The 21,277-nt window shown below is 38.1% G+C and overlaps 1 protein-coding gene across 1 annotated transcript; it reads left to right on the forward strand.

Moving 5' to 3' along the window:
- Window positions 1-917: 917 nt before the first annotated feature.
- On the forward strand, window positions 918-20,943 carry Cdc16 (cell division cycle protein 16). Its single transcript, XM_076211859.1, has 13 exons — window positions 918-1,056; window positions 1,645-1,797; window positions 2,131-2,292; window positions 3,329-3,488; window positions 4,900-5,122; window positions 5,293-5,372; window positions 6,321-6,410; window positions 7,840-7,996; window positions 8,821-8,973; window positions 10,336-10,495; window positions 12,963-13,155; window positions 14,440-14,601; window positions 20,579-20,943. The coding sequence occupies exons 1-13, from the start codon at window positions 982-984 to the stop codon at window positions 20,686-20,688; spliced, it is 1,878 nt and encodes a 625-aa protein (XP_076067974.1). The 5' UTR covers window positions 918-981; the 3' UTR covers window positions 20,689-20,943.
- Window positions 20,944-21,277: the final 334 nt, after the last annotated feature.

Genomic DNA, 21,277 nt, shown 5'->3' on the forward strand with positions numbered 1-21,277 from the left:
GAAACTTGGAAACTGATCAAGTTATTGAAAACAAAGGGAAGGAATACATAGGAAGCAAGGGAGAGATAAATGATGGGAATAGCACTGAAAGACAGGATGACCTCAAGTAAGGTGAGGGAGCAGTATAAAATAAAAGATAGTGTGGAGGTAATATAGGGGTAGATATGGAGTTTGACAGATCAGGTAGCCAGGGGTTAGACTGTTACTAACTAGACACTACAGGATGGGAAGTGTGGACAAGGAAAAAAATGTGAAGAGACAAAACAGAGGATTGCATGAATAACATGGTAGAGGACGAGGTTGGTTCAGTCATAGAGAGGGTAGGGAGAGGGGCCCATGGCTGTTCAGAAATGAACTCTAAATGGCTAATTGATTGATTGATTCATCTATTAATAATTCAATTTTAGTACATCAGGTACTTCATATTCTGTCACTCAGAAACCTCCTGTCTTGCTCTGGGTTTTCTGTCAAATGTAAAATATAGTACAATGACCCCAAGACTAGATCCTTTCGAGTGGTGTATGGGTGTGGAGGGGAGCGAAAAATAAATACCAAAACACCAGCACTGAAGGTAGATTTGTGTGTGTTTTGTTTGATATCATCGCAAACTACTTTGTCTTTAATTAACACAATTCCCGAAAGGGGTTAACAGATATTGGTTTTGTTTACATCCGAAGACCAATTCCTTTTTCAGTTCTGACTGACTACAGATTCTTCAAGCCCTACCAGACAAAAAGTGTAAAGACTAATTGCCTGCTTGAATACTGCAATTCATGTCATTGAACAGTATCAACCTCTAAAGTGTAAAAAACACGTATTTCATGCAATTTATCTTGAAGAATTTCATATCTTAGGGGATGTAACCCTAAAGTATTTTTATATATATTTGATATTGCTGTAACTCAACCTGCATTATGGACTTTGCTGGTGGGAGGCCACAAGTAGTATATCGTGTACTCATGTAAACAAATTTGAACCAAAATGATGGCTGGTACTGAAAATATGGAATTAAGGCTGGACAGATTTCGAAAAATCGTCAAAAATTACATAGAACGGGTGAGTTATGAATATTAAAGGTGGTACGATCGTGAAGTAACACCAGTGACTGAAAAGGAGGGAAGGGTTGTTTGATAAAATGACAAGTACCGTAATCTTTGCCTCCGGTAGGTTGACAGTAACTATTTGGGTTGGGAATGAAAATATTTCCGCAGTTACTACTTAGTCTTTATGTTATATCGAAAGATTCATCGTTAATAAGGTCAAGTTGAGGTACAATAGTGTTCCTGCCCTTGGTCCCGTCTAGAAACCCAACCCCTCCCTGTGCTAAAGACAGTACCAAATATTCAAATTACCTTAATTTGGATATACAAGGGATATTTGGTCATTCATTTTGCCGTTTTTAGCATGGAAGGGTGGAGGGGAGCAAATCAAAACCATTATTCTGAAGCTGCACCCAAATTTAAGGAGTGAGGTGCAGCCAAACATAGTCATAGATGATAGATACATGTAAGGTGGTTAGGTTAGGTACTAGAAAAATAAATTAACTAGTGTATGTATTTTTTTTTTACTAGAAAGACCATAGTATTTCATGAACATATCTTTCAACTTTTATGGGTTCTAGAAATCTGATCAATCTTTCTTCAGCATCACTACACAGCTGCAGTGTTCTGGGCAGACAAAGTAGTGAGTCTAAGTGGTTCAGCACCAGTTGATGTCTACTGGCTGGCACAGAGTTACTTTCTGACCAAGGAGTTCCACCGAGCTATTCTTCTTCTCACATCACATAAATTGGCCAAGGTATGTTCAGTTTTCTTCACTAAGAGTGAACTAATGCACCACTTATTTTTAGTGTATGGTCAGAAATACTCTATGTATATAATGAAATGCATTATGTTACAATGAAAAGGCAGACCAGGATGAAACCATTTGGTTACTATTAAAGTCAAAAGCATAGTAGACAAGAACAAAAGAATACTAAGCAAATCTGGTACTCTATAGTATTGTTGTACTGTAGAAGGAAAGGTTGATTTTTTTTTTTTTTTTTAGTTAGTATCTTCTCATTTATACTAAAAATGTTAATTTTAATACTGTGAAAATGTGTAACAATATTAACTCTTTTTATGAAAATAGCAAAATGCAACCTGTAGATATCTGGCAGCACGGTGTCACTATGAAGTCAAAGAATACCATGAAGCATTAGATCTTCTTGATGGTTTGGAGAACAATAGCAGAAGTGGAGAAAAGGCCAGTACTCCAACCTTGTCACTGCCAGAAATTGACAACACACTATCGGTGAGCACAGTAGTTACTTTGTATGGTACTTCAGTAGTTATGTACTATGAATTGTTGATAATGTAGTTTTTATCTTTGTTATTACTGTCCTACTTTGATACATAGTGGAGTTTTCAAAAAGAATGAAAACTTTTGTACTTTAATTAACCTTGGAGGTGCCTGCACATGGTGTCACTACTCTCGGAGAGGCAGCCATAACCTTCACCCAGAGACAGCCTCAATTTTTTTCTCACCCTTGCTGCAGGATGCATCACTCATTCTCTGGAGTGGCCTCAGAATCTTGACAGAAACTTATGGATCTGTCTGGTAGCTGTTGCCTTTATTTTTCTGTGTAGTTTCACTCACTGCAAACACATTTATCTTCGTTCTCACTATCAACTCTTCCTTTTTGCTCCCACTTGTCCCATATGCATATATGCACATTCAAAGATCTTCCTCACATACCATTTTTGTAGGAGAAAATTACATACCAAGGCCTATTACCCCTATATGGGGGTAACCAAAAAGAAAAAGGCATAGAAACCACTCCCACCCATTTCATTTCCTATATATTCCACTCCCCTCCACCCTTCTCCCTCCCTCTTGGCACCTCCTGGATGATGGGTCATCCCTGCATCCTGTCCACTGCCCTGGGTCAGAAGCAGAATTCCTAGTCCCCGCATTCTGTCATATTTAGTCACCTTCTATGACATGGATTGGACATATTGTGGCTGTTCTCTTCCCCATCCTAAGAGCATTAGAAAAAAGAGGTGGAGACTGAAGAGTGGTAAAGGATATACTTAAGGAGGGAGCCAAATGGAGGGACAATGAAATACAGTGGCTCAGCATTCCTCTATAAATGGAGATTTGTCTCTGCCATAGGTGAATACATACATATACCAAAGGCTTTTTCCCCTCTTACAAGAGAGGTAGCCAAAAACAAAAGCATGAAATCACTCCCACCCATTCCATCCCTAACATACTCCACTCCCTTTCACCTTCTTTGTGATAAATAATGATTTTATATTAAAGACAAATGCTTGATTCTCTTTGTCAGGTGGACTGCTCCATACAGTTGCTCAAGGGGTATATTTACGAAGCCAATGACAACAGGAGTTTAGCAGCTGAAAGTTTCCGAGCAGCATTACAGGCTGATCCTCTATGTTTTGAAGCATTTCATGCTCTTACCCAGCATCATATGCTGACTCTGCAAGAAGGTTAGTTGCATAAAGTAACCATTTAATATAGAGCTTCCATGGTGATGGAAAAAAGAAAGTATATGTGAAGAATTTTGTTAATCCAAAGGAAAGCTGATGGGCTGGTTAGGAACATTTTTATACAGTACTGTCTCAGAGAGCTGGCAGACAGTGTCAATCAAAGAATGCCGAGATGTTTTGAACATGTGGAAAGAAGGGATAGCAAAAAGGGATATGGAAAGCAGAAGTGGAAGGAGGAAACTTGAAGAGAAGACCAAGAATGAGATGAATGGACAGAATGAGGAGCATTGGATGCAAGATGAATGTCAGTTGAACAAAGAAGAGAGTGCAAAAGATAGGGCGAATGAAAAACTGTTGTAAAATGATGGAATTATGTGGTTTGAAAAGATGTTCTTCTCTACTCTGTAAATTTCTCATGATGGGGTGGGTTGCCTTATAATGAAGCAGTTAGGGTATACCAACTCCAGCTGTCAGCCCTTGCTTTGGAAGTGCTATGCCTTGCTTCACTGCCACAGACCTGAACAATGTGCCAGGGAACAAGGATGACCCTCCATTCACAAGGTGATAAGATGCAGCATTATAACACATTGTTAGTGATTCTGTCTAGTCAGCCCTTGAATCCTGTGCCTTCTGGATGTAGTTCCTTCTGGGCATTTTACATCTAAAACAGGTCTCTTCCATGTCAAACACCTGTTCTAGAAGGTAGCCTTTCTCCTCAGTGATCTCCTTCAGTTCTTCAGGGAATTCCCTAAGTCCCTCCTTTACCCTATAAGCAGTATTGTCTCTTATGGTAGTGTTGGTTTTTGCCAACAAAATTCTTTCTTCAGGGAATTCATGGACAGTGCCTGTCAGCAGATGTATCCTTGCCCATAATCTTAACATTCTTCTGGTTGATGCATCCCTTGAACTTTGCCATTCACCCACCCACTGCTGGCATATGTGGTGCCATGCTAACCCTTATGACAGGGTAGATACAATAGACAGGAAAGCATTGTGGGAGGTATTGCTGATATATGGGAAAGTTGTTAATGGCAGTGAAAAGCTACTACATTAGTAGAGCTTGTGTTAGGGTTGGGAATAGTGGGAGTGAGTTGTTTGAGAAATACTGTTGAAGTTGATAGAGAGAAATCTTGTGCCCAATCCAGGGCAGCGTACTCCAATCTTGGTCTTATCAGTATAACTAATATTTTCTTTACCATTTCCTCATACAAGTAATCAAAGGCCATTTTCATTAATCTTAGTAGATTGAAGGTTTCTCCAACTATTTTGTTGATATGCTTGTTTGGTGACATGCCTTTGCTGATAATTACTCCTTGGTCTCTTTCCAAGCTGGCTTTTTTAACTTCCTTTGTACCATATGTTCACCAAAGTGTATGCTTTTCTTTTTATTGAAATTAGATTTACTTTACAGAGAAAGACCTCCTGGCAAACTTAGCCCTTGGCAAGGATATGTCTCCAACAGAAACTGAGATTGTAAAGGTTGTTTACGAAACTCGGGTTAAAAAATACAGTGCCCCCACCAGTCTTCCATCTCCTGCAGCACCCCTCACAGCAAATGCCGACTTTCTTACTGCAAATGCAGAAAAATTGTACTACAGTTGTGATTTCGTGCAATGTTACAAAATTACTCAAGAGTAAGTATTCATTTGATTTTCATTGAAATGTGGTGCTACTGGTGATATGATAATGATAATGGAAAAAGATATGGTACTTAGAATAGTATATGAGGCATGTATAAATTTGAGTAGTAATGTATGGTATATTTTGTTGTAAATTACCCTATATTTCACTTTTTCCATTTCAGAGTTTTAAAAACAGATCCTTATCACACAGAATGTCTTCCAATACATATTGCCTGCCTTGTGGAAATGAAACAGTCAAACAGTAAGTGGAAGAGCTGTGCCTCACTGCATTGCTTTTGACCCAAGCACTGTGTCAGGGAACATGGGATCCCTTTATCCCCCAAGGTGCTGAGGTGGAGGAATGGTTAAAAGGATTTTATTTGTTTATGTAGATGTATGCTTTGCTTAGCCACCTCCCTCATATGAGTGGGAAAGGGCCTTTGATATTTATGTATATAATAAAGACATGATATGCATTAGTAAAATGAATGTATGAAGAAATAGTGCTGCCTTATTTATATATATATTATATATATATATATATGTATATATATATACAGTATATATGATTAAAGCCTAGGTAATGAAGGCAAAAGAGATGAGTCATGTAGAGGGAGTGTCAAAATGTTTGACGGCCATTGGTAGAGTAACAGAATAAGGCAGTATACAGAAAAATAGAGATCATGAAAGGAGACAGTACAGATGAGAATGGGAGATATAGTAGAACAGGCCAGCCTGAGGTGATGTGGTTACATTATGAGAATGGACGAGTAGATATCCTTGAAGGATTTATAAATCTTTGAACTTGGAATTGAGAACAATATGCAGACCAGTGAAAAATGGATGAATGGGGTGAATGAAGTTGTATAGGCTCATGGTCAAGGTGTCAAACAGGCAAAAATCTGAGTGAATGATTGATAGAATGAGTTTGAAAATAATGTATAGAATAAGAGAGTGACTTGTGCAATGAGAAGGGATGCACAACAGGTAAATTGGTAGTACAACTGGGGAAGTAATGTGCAGTTTTCTCATAGATAAAGATAAAGTAGGAAGGAGTGAAATTTATGTGTGAAATGGGAAAGGGGTAAGGCATTTTCTTTGCTATGTCTGTTTGCCTAGCTTTGTGGGAAATAGTTTATAGGTTGGGAAAAATTGAAATAAAGTATTAATGCATGTCTATGTACTGAACTACATTCCTTTTTCATTACAGCTTTGTTCTTACTAGCACACAAATTAGTTGATTTATACCCTGAAAATGCCCTTTCCTGGTTTGCTGTCGGCTGTTATTATTATCTCATTGGTGAGTATTATTTTCTTTGTTGCTTATGTAGATTCTTTTTTCCCCTTTACAAGTCATTGGTGTTTGTGGATGTAAGATTTATTGAAAATATTCATAGTTTCAGTTACTTTGTATTTATATTGTTTGCATGTGGTATATCTCTTGAATACCTTTGGATGCTCATTGGCTGAGGGAGCTAGAGTGTCACTACTTGCAATGAGGGTCGAGGTGACGGTAATTTGAACCCTGCCATGAGTGAGTGGGTCCAAGGGTATGGCTCATTAAATTCCATGCTAACAACTCCTCTGTAAGGGGCATTATAGCTGATAGGGGGAGTTTGCAACATTAAACCAAATCAATCAATCAATATCTCTTGAGTCGAGAAGTGGGAGTGCAAGAGGCAGGAGTGAATGCAGGGAGATTGTGAAGGGATGATGATGTAACAATTTTATGTATTTATTTATTTATTGATTATATGTAGCAGCTTTAGAGGGATCACTTTGTTGAGTGTAGTCGGAAAGGCATATGGGAAGATGTTGATTAAGAGGATTAGGAGTTGAGCAGGTTTAGGAAAGGTAGAGAGTGTGTGTATCATATTTTTGTGGTGAGGCAGATATGTAAGAAGTTTTTGGTCAAAGGTAAGGAATTTTTGGGGGCCTTTATGGATTTAGAGAAGGGTTATAACAGGGTGGACTGGATGGCATTGCAGATGTATAGGATGGAGGGAGGGATGTCAAGAGTAGTCAAAGGTTTTTGCATTGAGTGGTGGAGCTTGTGTTTGGGAATGGTGAGAGTGAGGAGGGGGCTGGGGCTGTGTTTAGGTTGTGTTGTGTCACCATGGCTGTTCATTGTGTGCATGGATGGGGTGGATGCAAGGATGATGGTTCAGGGATTGGAGATAGTTAGAGGGACCGGAAGAGATGGGAGGTGGGCCAGTTGTTTGTTGATGACAATGTGCTTATGACTGGGTCAGAGGATAGCCTGAGGCAGTTGGTGACAGGGTTTGGGAGGGTTTGTGATAGGAGGAGGTTGAAAGTAAATGTGGATAAAAGTAAGGTGATGAAATGTACTAGAGGTGATGGTGTCAGCATGCTGGAGGTGAGTCTTAAAGGAGAAAAGTTAGAGGAAATGGATAGATTTAGATATTCGAGGTCAAATGGAGTGGGGGAGGAGTTTAGCTGTAGAGTGAGGGAGGAAAGTAAATGTCTTGGGGGAGATTAGTTAACTATCTGAATTTGGATAGTATTTTCTTTTAATACATTCTTGCTTTTGATTGGTAAACTGAATATTTTGAAATTAATTGAAAATTGATATACAAAAATCAAGCGGTGATCATAAGATAAATCAGATATTAAAGCAACACACAAACCCTAACTTGTAATGAGGTGTGTTCTTATGAAACTGTTGAGTAATGATGAATAATATACTGTAAACTTACCTTACATTTCAGGTAAGTATGACCATGCTCGCCGATATCTAAACAAAGCCACGGCTCTTGATCGTGTCTTTGGTCCTGCGTGGATAGCATATGGGCATTCCTTTGCTGCCGAGAATGAACATGACCAAGCCATGGCTGCATATTTCAAAGCTGCTCAGCTTATGCGTGGGTGTGTGATGATGATTATGTTTGCTTTTAGAGTTTTTAAGTTTCATTGGCAGATCAGTAAAAACTGGAGTGTAATAGATAGCAATCTTTAAAAAGAAAAATTATGGGTTAAGTATGGATTTAATGAAGTGGCCTTTCTGTGGATGTGCTATGTCTTGCGACACTGCTTCTGACCCAGGACAGTGGACAAGATGCAGGGATGACCCATCATTCAGGAGGTGCCAAGATAAGAGGGAGGGAAGAGGGTGGAGTGGAGTGGAGTGTGATGGGGATGGTTTTTATGCCTTTGTTTTTTGGCTACCTCCCTTATAAGGGGTGATAAAAGCCTTTGGTATATGTATGTAGGTATCTAATAGCTGTGGTACCAGTGACAGGTTGTATCTGGTGATTTTGCTAGATAGACATCAGAAAGAAGAATTTTCTTGCTGTCCATCTTCAAAGCCTGTCAACACCCACACCTCCATTTGAAGGTTAACCCTTAAGGGACTGATGCTTTGTCTCTGAACTGTGCCCTAGATCTGTCAGCTTCATTTGTATTTCCCCAATCTTTTAATAAATAGGTTCCCCTCTTCGTACTGGTTTAAGCTGGTGACTTAGAAACTGTCTCACACTGATACAAGACCCACAATAATCCAAAGATTCTTCAGAAAATGAAAGATTCAAGAACTGTTACCAGTTGCTGTGGGGCAGCAACTTACCAATCATTGCAACTTAAGGCAGTAATTATTATTATTTAATAGCAGTCTTAACATTCTTAGTCTTCATGTGATTGTGTAGTTGTTTTGTTTTGTTTTTCTCACTTAATCCTTTTCTCCCATCACACAGGTGTCATTTACCACTTTTGTACATTGGAATGGAATATGGCCTCACCAACAACCCAAAATTTGCAGAGAAATTCTTCAAAGAAGCATTAGACATTGCTCCAGAAGACCCATTCGTGTTGCATGAACTGGGTGTAGTGGCCTTCAACAATCAAGAGTAAGGACTTGTCATTTGTTGAAGATTTAGTCCACAACTATGACATTTCCATATATATATATAGGGCAGTGGACAAGGTGCAGGGATGACCCGTCATCCAGAAGGTGCTAAGATGAGAGGGAGGTGGAGGGGTGTGGAGTGTATTCAGGGATGGAATGGGTGGAAATGATTTTATGCCTCTTCCTTTTTGGCTACCTTCCTTGTAAGGGGGAAAAAGCCTTGGTATATGTATGTATGTATGTATATTAAAGTAAATGTGGGTAAAAGTAAGGTGATGAGATATATAAGTGGTGAGGATGGCATGGAGCTGGAGCTAACTCTTGAAGGAGTATTTAGGGTCATATAGCAGGGAATGGAGTAGTAGTGGTGGAGTTAAACTGTAGAGTGAGGGAAGTAAGTAAATGTCTTGAGGGAGGGGGATGAAAAGTGAGAAATGGTCATCTGGTGATGGACACAAAGAAGAGACTATGAAGGGGTGATTGATACTATATGGAGCAGCTACTTGGAATTTAAGAGAAATGGAAAGGGGAATTTTAAAAGTTTTTGAGAAATATGATAGGTGTTATAAGGATGGATAGAGTGAAAAATGAAGTAAATAGGGCAAGGATGTAAAGGGAGCTGGCAGATAGCCTTGATGGAAAAATATTGGAATGGTTTGGGCACATGGAAAGATTGATTGAAAAAAGACTAGTAAAAAAAGTGTGGAAGACAGAGGTTTATTGAGGGGAATACTGAGAATGAGATAGATGGATGTGGTGAAGGGGGTTTTGATTACATATGGAATATCTTTTGAGCAGAGAAGAGAGAAGGCAAAAAGATGGATATGAGTGGAGAATGTTTGTAAATGGATGATAAATTGATAAGTCCTGAAGGAATTTTTCCTTGTATTTACATGTAAGGGGACAAGGAGCGATGGTCACCATGTAAATGAAGTGGTGGGGGTTAACCAGCTTTGTTGAGGCCTGCTGTGGGTATGCTATGTCTTAATGCATTGCTTCTGACCCAGGCTGTGGGCAGGGGGCAAGGATAGCCCTTCATCTACAAGGAGCTAAGAAAAAAAAGAGAAACAATTGAGTGATAGATGGGTGGGGAGTGAGTGTATGCCTTGGCTGGCTGCCTTTCCCATTAGGGGGAAGAAACCCTTCAGTATTTATGTGTGTGTATATATATATAAAACTGAAGGTGGAGGAAGTATACGAGGAATAATGGAAGAATTTCTTCAATTATTCCTTGTATACTTCCTCCGCCTTCAGTTACATTTGTCATAGTTTAAATCAATATGTATATATGTATATGTATGTATATATATACACACACACACACACACATATGATAATAACAAATAATATTCTGACTTTTTAGGTACACAGTGGCAGATATGTACCTTAGACGTGCAGTAGAAGTAGTTGAACAAAGTGGAGTGGTGGTTGTACCAGAAAAGTGGGCAGCTTTGTTAAACAACCTGGGACACAATTGCCGGAAACTTCAAAAGTATGAAGAAGCTCTTCATTTCCACCAACAGGTCAGTTAGATATACTTATTTTTTTCTCATGGAGAATTTGATCAGTCTTTCTCTCATTTCTAGCACCTTGGGAATACAAGTTGTCTTTAAAGACAACAATACTGTAAAAAGTCTATTGATTAAAAATTCACCTAAAGTCAGAAGGGTGCATTTATAGCATCCCATGTAAAGAATGTAATTTTAAATACATTGGTCAAACTGGTAAAGATTTGAAATAATAGGATAAGCCAGCATAAGTATAGCGTCGGAAGAGGACAAATATTAAATGGGTTATTTGTACATATGAGAGATTTTAATCATTGCTTTGAATGGGAAAAAGCTGAAAAATTTGTCTTCAATAAAAACATTATGGAGAGGAATATTATTGAATCATGCTATATTAAGAATACATTGGAAAACGACATGAATATGAGTTTGGGATTGTACAAATTGGATAATTTTATTATTAAAAACGTTGTAGATGGTAGACATATAACCTGACAACCTGTGTTGAACTAGTCACAGTGGGCCTTCCCTCGTTTCATTTATGTTCTGTATGTACATATACATATACCAAAGGCTTTTTTCCCCATTACACGGGGGGTAGCCAAAAAGAAATAGGCATAGAAACCACTCCCACCCATTCCATTCCCTACATATTCCAATCCTCACCACCCTCCTCCCTCCCTCTCATCTTGGCACCTCCAGGATGGCAGGTCATCCCTGCATCCTGTCCACTGCCCTGGGTCAGAAGCAGTGTTGCAACACACAGCACATTCACGGCAAGGCCGCTTCTTTAATTCGGCGACCCCCCCTCTCTGTCCCCTCATCCAGAAAAGGAGAAGATGGGGAGAAATCCCTTCAGGCTGCGTAAAATTATTTCTCATACATACTTCCTCACTCCCCATCCCCCACCCACTCCCCCTAATGCATCACAGCATCATCCATACACAAACCTTCTCCATTCAACCGTATTTTCTGTCCTCTCCAGTCCTTCCTCAACAGAGGTTCCTCTCTTTTGTAATGCCCCTTTTACCCCATCCATCCATCTGTACTGTATATAATGTCCTTATTCTCTTGTTTGTATTGTACCTTTGAAGTTCTCTTAAATAGACAAAAATGTTTGGTTTCCAAGTTCTCATTTTCTTAGTGGTTAATTACATATTTTGTAAATCATGTGTTGTTTGTGATTTCTTTGCATATGTATATATAAATATATGTGTGTGTGTATATATATATATATATATATATATATATATATGCGTAAATAACCACTAGGAAAAAGTAAACTAACGAAGCAGAGCGCTTTCGTGTAATTGAAGATGTAATTACACGAAAGCGCTCTGCTTCGTTAGTTTACTTTTTCCTAGTGGTTATTTACGCATTTGTGAACACACGCTCCTAGTGTTTTTATTGCATATCTACATATATATATACATATATACATATACACATACATATACATATATACATATACACATACATACATTACATACATATACCAAGGCTTTTTTTTCCCTTACCAGGGGGGTAGCCAAAAAGGACAAGGCACAAAAACATTCCCACCCATTTCATCCCCGAAAACACTTCACACCCCTCCACCCTCCCTCCCACCTTAGCACCTCCTAGATGATATATACATATATATATATATATATATATATATATATATATTTATGTATGTATTTATATATAATATATATATATACATATATATATATATATATATATATATATATACATGGTTTGGACATGGATGGTTTGGAAGGAAGGACAGGAGAAGACAGAAGATAGGGGTGAATGGAGAATGTGTATGTATGATGCTGTGATGCATGAAAGGGAGTGGGTGGGGGATGGGGCTGAGGGAGTATGTGTGAAAAAATAATTTGATGCAACCCAAAGAGATTTCTCCCCATCTTCTCTTTTTCTGCATGAGGGGACAGAGAGGGCAGGGTTGCTGATTTAATGAAGCGGCCTTTCTACAGATGTGCTGTCTTGCGGCACTGTTGCTACCCCAGGGCAGTGGGTGAGATGCAGAGATGACCCGTGATCCAGGAGGAGCCAAAAAGGGAGGGAGGGAGGGGGGTGAATGGGAGTGGAGTATGTGGGATGGTGGTGGGAGTGGATTTTATGCCTTTGTTTTTTGGCTACCTCCCTTGTAAGGGGGAAAAAGCCTTTGGTATATGTATATATGCATGTAGTTAGAGGTTCAGAAACCTTATAATTGACTTTTTTCAGGAACTATAGAACACTAGAATAATGACTTCTTGGTGTAGAACAATGACTTTTCAGTGACTTGTGACCAATTGAACAAGTTTTACAATAATATTAGATATAGTCATACATACATATACCATTACATTTACATATACCATTACATACCATACCAATGGTAAAAAGCCTTTGGTATATGTATGTATGACATACCATATACATTTATAGTCATAATGTCAGTAATTCAATGTCATATTTTTATCTTTATTTTTAGGCATTGTGCCTCTGTCCAGGTGTGTCCTCCACATATTGTGCCCTTGGTTTGGTTCAGTCTCTGCAGGGAGATTACAGTGCTGCTGTGGTTTCCTTGCACAAAGCTCTCTCTTTGCACCGAGATGACACCACTGCCACCACTCTTCTCACCACAGTCATGGATCAACTTCTTGCACAAACTCCAACTTTTGAAGGTAAGAAAAGGACAATTAGTTGGGAGTGATAGTGTGAATTCTTAATTATTAAATCTTAATTAAAGAAGTTATCCTTACTGCATTGCATCCATTGCATCAACATTGGCCAATTTTATTCAACCAATTTAAGTTATTTAAAATTGTTATTTGTTTATTTTCTTTTGTTTTTTATATACCTGGCAGAGCTGAGAGAAGTATAGAATGTAGTTAAATTTAAAGGAGGAAAAGGGGTAAAAGAAGAATGGGAATGTTTTAAGGAGAAGCTGCTAAAGTGTACAGAGACAGTATTTTACATATGGCAAGTATATAAAGAATGCTTACAAAGAAGAAGGAAGCTCGCTAGCTGAGCAGGTTAGGGCAGCGTTACTTGCAGCAAAGGTTGAGGTGAGGGCAGTTCGAATCCTGCCACCAGCGAAGTTGAACCAAGAGCATGGTTCATTAAATTCCATGCTACAAAGCCCTCTGTGAGGGGCACCGTCCTAGCCTCCCGATAGGGGGAAGTGTATGATGTTAAACCATATCATCATCATATCACAAAGAAGAAATAGAGTAGTATATGAGAGGTACATAACAGAGGTTGGAAACATAATGCAACATGAGGGAGACCAATGAGAGAGTAGATGTAAGGTGGAGTGGGAGTTTGATGGAGTTTTTTAAAGAGAATGAAAATATATTTTTAGAAGGAAATAGGAGGAATTATGGGGTAAGTCTGCTAGGAAGGTAAAGGACAGATATTGGTGAAAATAAAGACAGTAAAAGGAAAATTAATAAAAGGATTTTGGGAGATATTGAATGTAGAGGAGGATGCAGGGAGGGGAGCTATTTTTTATTGTGGTGGTGGGAGATGCCAGGAAAATAAATAATGTGAGAGAAGGGTAGATAATGATAATACAGTTTAACATCACAAACTCCCCCCTATTGGGAGGCTAGGATGGTGCCCCTTACAGAGGACTTTGTAGCATGGAATTTAATAAACCATGCCCTTGGTTCACTTTTGCTGGTGGTGGGGTTCAAACTGGCATCCCCTCAACCTCCACCATGAGTAATCATGGCATAACCTGCTCAGCTAGTGAGCTTTGTAATAATGATAGGACTATAAAAAAATGAGAGAGAGGTGCAAAGATAATAATCAAAAGACTGAGAACTGGATGAGGAAAAGTTAGTCTTCAAGAAAGAAGATTAGAGCTAGGTCTCGTTCAGATTATGTTTATGATGTTTTATTTGGTTGAATGAAAAATTTATAAAGATATTGGAGATATCACCTTTATTTATGATTTGTTATAGGTGATGACAATATTCCTTCTTTGGAGCTTCCCCCTGAGTTAACAGAGTTGGACACAAGTTGTGGTGATGTTAGTAGTACTACTACTTCCTCAACAACTTCTACCACTACAACTACAACATCAAGTGCACTTGTTTCAACACCAACACAACCATCGATGCTAAGTAAGATACTTTGTCATTGCCTTCATCTAGTTGTCATAGTTTAATGTAAATAGGCAAGACCTAGAATGTATTTATGTGTGTGCAGAGGGGGGGTCGCCGATTTAATGAAGCGGCCTTGCTGTGGATGTGCTGTCTTGCGACACTGCTTCTGACCCAGGGCAGTGGACAAGGTGCAGGGATGACCTGTCATTTCAGGAGGTGCTAAGATAAGAGGGAGGGTGGAGGGGTGTGGAGTGTATTCAGGGATGGAATGGGTGGGAATGATTTTATGCCTTTTTCTTTTTGGCTACCCCCCTTGTAAGGGGGAAAAAGCCTTGGTATATGTATGTATGTATATATATATATATATATAATATATATTTGTGGAAGGCAGAGGTGGAAGGAGTGAACATGAAGGGTCGACCTAGGATGAGATGGATGGATGGGGAAAAAGGGACATTGGGAAAGAGGAAGGACAGGAGAGGACAGAAGATAGGGGTGAATGGAGAATGGCTGTGTATGGATGATGTTGTGATGCATGAAAGGGAGTGAGTAGGGAATGGGGGGTGAGGGAGTATGTGTGAGAAATAAATTGATGCAGCCCAAAGGGATTTCTCCCCATCTTTTCCTCTCCTGCATGAGGGGACAGATAGGGGAGGTCACCGATTTAATGAAGCAGCCTTGCTGTGGATGTGCTGTGTCTTGCAACACTGCTTCTGACCCAGGGCAGTGGGTGAGATGTAGGGATGACCTGTCATCCAGGAGGTACCAAGATAAGAGAGAGGGGAGTGGAGTATCGTAGGATGGTAAGGGTGGGAGTGGTTTTTGTGCCTTTGTTTTTTGGATGCCTCCCTTGTAAGGGGGGGGAAAAGCCATATAACATTGCTGTCCCCAGTAAGGGTAATTTTCATACCTGTATATATAAGATTATGAATTATGCCTTTCCCTTTTTGGCTACCTCCCTTGGAAGGGGGAAAAAGCCTTGGTATATGTATGTATGTATGTATATATAAGATCACTGTTAACCCACTATCGGAGAAATAATAACGGAAAGTACAGAGAAACTGTATATTTCGACTACTCTCTGTAGTCCTCTTCAGCAGAATGCTTACATAAGGTTAAGGTACAAGTATATATGAAGAAATGAGGGGTACATAGAAGGGGATGAGGAAAGTGGGGGGGGGGGGGGGCTCAGGTCACATGCCCTTGAAATGGTCGGGTCAAAGTAGGACAAAGGGTGATATTTTGTCCAACCGCTTTAGACATGATCTTGTTGACCGCTAACTTGGTAATACAATCTGGGGGCCACTGGCCTTTAGAGGTATTAAAGTTAGGATAATGTTTTATTAGAGAAGATTCTACAATTTTTCTTCTATAGCTACAGTGTGATTTATAAATAATTGATGCATTATCCCAATCTAATCTATGGTCTTTTTGGCTGGCATGAAGGAACACAGCGGAGTTAACTTGTCCATATTTTATGGAGTTTTTATGTTCCTTTAATCTCGTGGACAAATTCCTGCCAGTCTGGCCCCAGTAAACATCATCACAGTCTTTACACGGCAATTTATATACCCCAGAGTTTTGGTCCACTTCATCCCTCCGGTGTACATTAACTACCTTTCTAAAAATGCTGTTTGGATAATTGTAAATAAATTTGATTTGATTATTGGGTAGAAGTTTGGAGACCGAGTTGATAGAATCATTAAATGGTACAATGATGTTATTGTTACCCCATTTAAACTTCTCCCTGGAGTTACTTGGCTTATAAAAGTTGGATTTGGCTTTATGTAGGGCTTTCTTTAGAAACCATTCCGGATAACCTACGTTAGAGAGTTGTTTATTAATGATATCAAATTCTATTTGCAAGAATTGTGGACTGCAAATTCTAAGGGCTCTGAGAAATAGACCCGATGCAACACTAGATTTAATATTATCCGGATGGTGGCTAAAAAAATGTAAGTAATTACCTGTGTGGGTAGGTTTCCTATACACAGTGAAGGACAATTGGTCCGGGTCTCTTATGACCGAAATGTCCAGGAATGGGATTCGACCTCCTTCTTCCCATTCAACCTTGAAATTAATATTCTTAGCTAAATTATTTAATTTAACAAAGAAATCATCTAATTATCCCATAATATCGTTCCATAGTGTAAAAATATCATCAACATACCGATACCAAAACATATCAGGTGGTTTAATCTTAGGTAATAAAGTACTTTCAAAATATTCCATGTAAAGGTTAGCTAACACGGGTGAAAGATTAGAACCCATACTGCAACCATATCTTTGTCTAAAGTAAGAATTATTGAAAGTAAAAACATTGGTATTGATACATAAACGGGTCAGGCTAACAATCTTTGACACTGGAAGTGGGAGTTTGTATTGATATGGTTGCAATTTGGTTTCCAAAAAACCTAAGACATCTTCCGTGTTAACATTTGTGAATAAGGAGACTATATCGAGACTTAGTAGTTTGCTATTAATAGGTATGATTTGTTTTTTAATTTTACTCACAAAATCTTCTGAGTGTTTAATGTGAGAGTTTGAGAAACTTCCCACAAATGGTGACAAAATACCTGTGAGCCATTTTGATACCTTAATTGTGCATGAATTCCTATTGGAGATAATTGGCCTTAGAGGGGTGCCTTCTTTATGTAATTTAGGAAGCCCATTCCTTTTAAGGACAGACGTCCCCCAAATCAGGCTCGCCCAAAGTGGCTCGACAAAGAAACTGAAAAAAGTATTGCTAAAAAGAGACAGGCTTATAAGAAATATAAGTGCTCGGGTGCATCTAATGACTATGAAAGTTATGTATCAATACAGAGAGATTTAAAAAAGACAATAAGAAAAAGAAAACGACAATACGAAATGAACATCGCTGAGAAATCCAAAGAATTCTATAGTTACATTAGAGATAAAAAGGTTGTTAGGAATCACATTGGTCCACTATTATCTGCTGACGGTCAACTTGAATATTCAAATGAAGGAATGTGTAATATCTTAAACAATTATTTTAGCTCGGTATTCGTAAACGAAACACCTCAAGGTGAATTCCAAACTGAAACCTGTGAAAAGTCTAGGGTAAACTTATTCGGTACGGTAAATATAACAAAAGAAAAAATTAAAAGGTGTATAGACAAACTCAAAGTTAATAAAACACCAGGGCCTGACGGTTGGCATCCAAGAATCTTAAAGGAAATGAAAAATGAGATTGTTGTTCCATTAGAAATTATTTTCAAGAAATCCATCATATCCGGAGATGTCCCAAGAGAATGGAAGCTAGCTAACGTTACTCCCATATTCAAAAAAGGTGACAAAAAGAAACCAAATAACTATAGGCCTATAAGTTTGACTTCAATCGTAGGAAAAATAATGGAAATTATCATCAGAGATGCTATCGAACATCATTTAGAAAGTAACCGTTTGATAAATGATAGCCAGCATGGTTTCAGACGGAAACGTTCTTGCGTGACTAACTTACTCGAATTCTACAACACAGTTATCTCGAATTATGACAAAAGAAACAATATAGATTTAGTATATCTAGACTTTGCAAAAGCTTTTGATACCGTCCCACACGAAAGACTACTTACTAAATTAGCTTCGCATGGAATAAGTGGTAGCCTATTAAGTTGGTCTAGTAATTAGTTGAATGATCGAAAACAGAGAGTTGTTTTAAATGGAAAAAACTTCTAGCTGGAAAAATGTTACAAGTGGAGTTCCTCAGGGTTCCGTTCTTGTGCCACTTCTATTTATAGTATATATAAATGATATAGACCATGGACTAAAATTTACTGTTTCCAAATTTGCTGATGATACAAAACTGTGCGGAGTGGCAAATGATCACTCAAACCAATTAGATATTCAAGAAGATTTAGATAAATTACAACAATGGTCTGAAAAGTGGCTAATGAAATTTAACACAAGTAAATGCAAGGTAATGCACATAGGTAAAAATAACAGTAAGTACGATTACAAGTTATTTGGAAATTCGTTAACAAAAGTGGATAGTGAAAAAGATCTCGGCGTAATTATCAGTAACGACCTCAAATCATCCAAGCAGTGTATTTCAGCCTCTGAGAAAGCAAATAAGATTCTAGGACTGATTGCACGATCTTTTGATTTCAAAAGTCCATCACTCATTAATAAGCTATATAAATCGTTAGTTCGTCCACATTTGGAATATGCTGTTTCCGTATGGTCACCGAATCTCATTAAAGACATTGACAGATTGGAAAGAGTACAACGGCGAGCCACAAAACTGATTCCAAATATCAAAAATAAATCATACGAAAATCGACTAAAACATATGAATCTGTTTTCCCTAAAAAAGCGTAGACTCGGGTGATTTGATACAGGTCTTTAAAATTCTAAAGGGAATTGACAACATCAAAAGTGACCAAATTTTTACATTGAATGAGAATCAGACAAGAAACAATGGTCTCAAACTGTCCGGAAATAGATTCAATTTGGAAGTAGGTAGAAACAACTTTGCCAACCGTGTAGTTAATGAATGGAATAAACTTCCTGCACAGGTAGTGCAATGTAGTTCAGTTCGAAGCTTTAAGAATCATTTAGATAAATACCTAAGTAAGATGCTGTAATGATTATAATTTATCTTATATTATTTGTTTTTGTTTTGTTATCATTTGTCTGTCTGATTTTTATTTACCTGTTTGTTTATTATTTAACTATACCTATGCATTTATTTATGTATTTTATTTGTTATTTACATTATCATAGTTTTTATTTATTATTTTATTATTAATATGATTTTTTTTTTTTTTTTTTTTTTTTTTTAATCCGACCTAGATATGGATCAAAAGGTCTCCTGTCGGCATGCTCCGCCTTTGTAATCCTTTGTAATTAGGTAATTGAGGATTGATGACTCTTAAATTATCAAATAATTCGTCTCCTATTAGTTTCCGGCCTTTCTTATTAAACTCTGCGGAGGTGTTCCTGAGGGGATTTTTAGTAAGGCTTTCATAGGTGTCCTTATCAGCTAACATATCAAGGGCTTTTGTGACATAGTCTTTTTGATTAATGATTACTATTTTACCTCCTTTGTCGGCTCTTGTGATGATGATATTTTTACGTTTGGAGAGATGTTCGACTGCCAATTTCAATCTTTTAGGTAAACCACTGTCTCCCTTAACACAGTCCATAATACCTTGCAAAAGGACTCCTTTTAAACACTGTAGGTCTTTGTCGTAATCGTTGGCTGCCATGAATTTATCAAAACCCACAATGTAGTCCAAGGTATGACTTATGTCTGGTTTCATGGCAAAATTAACCCCTAAGCCTAACACTTCTTGTTCGTATCTTGAGAGAGACTCATCCGAGAGGTTAGTCACATTGTCCGTTAGAGAGAACTTAGTCCAAGCACTGTTATTGCATAATCTAATGAGCTTCTTGTTAAGTCTATTTTTATGTTTTTCACTTACGTAAAGGGATCGCCAAAAAGACCATAGATTAGATTGGGATAATGCATCAATTATTTATAAATCACACTGTAGCTATAGAAGAAAAATTGTAGAATCTTCTCTAATAAAACATTATCCTAACTTTAATACCTCTAAAGGCCAGTGGCCCCCAGATTGTATTACCAAGTTAGCGGTCAACAAGATCATGTCTAAAGCGGTTGGACAAAATATCACCCTTTGTCCTACTTTGACCCGACCATTTCAAGGGCATGTGACCTGAGCCCCCCCCCCCCCACACACACTTTCCTCATCCCCTTCTATGTACCCCTCATTTCTTCATATATACTTGTACCTTAACCTTATGTAAGCATTCTGCTGAAGAGGACTACAGAGAGTAGTCGAAATATACAGTTTCTCTGTACTTTCCGTTATTATTTCTCCGATAGTGGGTTAACAGTGATCTTTTACAAATGTGTTATAACATACTAGTTTCCAATTGACTGTATATATAAGTACGTATTATGATAAACACATGCTCAAGTTCACTTTATTTATGACTTATTTCATTCCAGGTCTCCTCTTGCACTCATCTAGTATTGGAAATGACTCTGCCCTTCCTACTCCAGATCAGTCGTCAGTTCTTATGATCGAAGATATGGTCATGGACGATGAAAGTCCCTAGCAGTTTGTCGCTGAAATACATTTTTAAAGGGTTCAACATGACATGTTTATCTACTATCTTGTCACTGAAATATCTATAGAAGGGCCTTGAAAACAGACTCCAGATTTTTTAGGACTGCTCATAAGCTCAGACAATTTTCCTTGATGAATCTGTCCTTTTAATGTGCTGCCAGAATCTTTATGGAAAATGCCTTGACATTCATTATATTTATGTGTAACATATGTTTTTTATGCCCATAAAACATGCACAAGGAAACATTGTATTTTCTTTCCAAAAGGTACGTGTTATCAATGATGAACAGACACCATTTACAAAGTCCAGCACCATTATTTGCAACCACATTTGTATTTCTTGTAAGAAAAATTTATTAAATTTATGTAATTCTATTTAATTCATCACGGCATATAAATTTATACATATGTATTTTTTATTTCCCAAAATATTGGATGTGGGTTTTAACGGTGAGGGGCTGGAGGGAGTGGGGAGCTTCAAGTATTTGTGTTAAATGTAACAAGGAAAGGAGTGGGAGTGGAGGTAAATTATAAAATAAGCAAATAAATATCCAGGTGAGGGAATAAAGTACTGTAAA

This window comes from Oratosquilla oratoria, chromosome 29 (assembly GCF_046742065.1).
Source record: "Oratosquilla oratoria isolate Oo_2021 chromosome 29, ASM4674206v1, whole genome shotgun sequence".
Lineage (NCBI taxonomy): Eukaryota > Metazoa > Arthropoda > Malacostraca > Stomatopoda > Squillidae > Oratosquilla > Oratosquilla oratoria.

Excerpts from the sequence above, each read along its gene's own strand:
- Cdc16 (XM_076211859.1), top strand. The coding sequence starts at position 982 with ATGATGGCTGGTACTGAAAATATGGAATTAAGGCTGGACAGATTTCGA. Across the intron at positions 8,974-10,335 it reads GTGGCCTTCAACAATCAAGA|GTACACAGTGGCAGATATGT; the intron begins GTAAGGACTTGT and ends CTGACTTTTTAG. Across the intron at positions 10,496-12,962 it reads CTCTTCATTTCCACCAACAG|GCATTGTGCCTCTGTCCAGG; the intron begins GTCAGTTAGATA and ends CTTTATTTTTAG.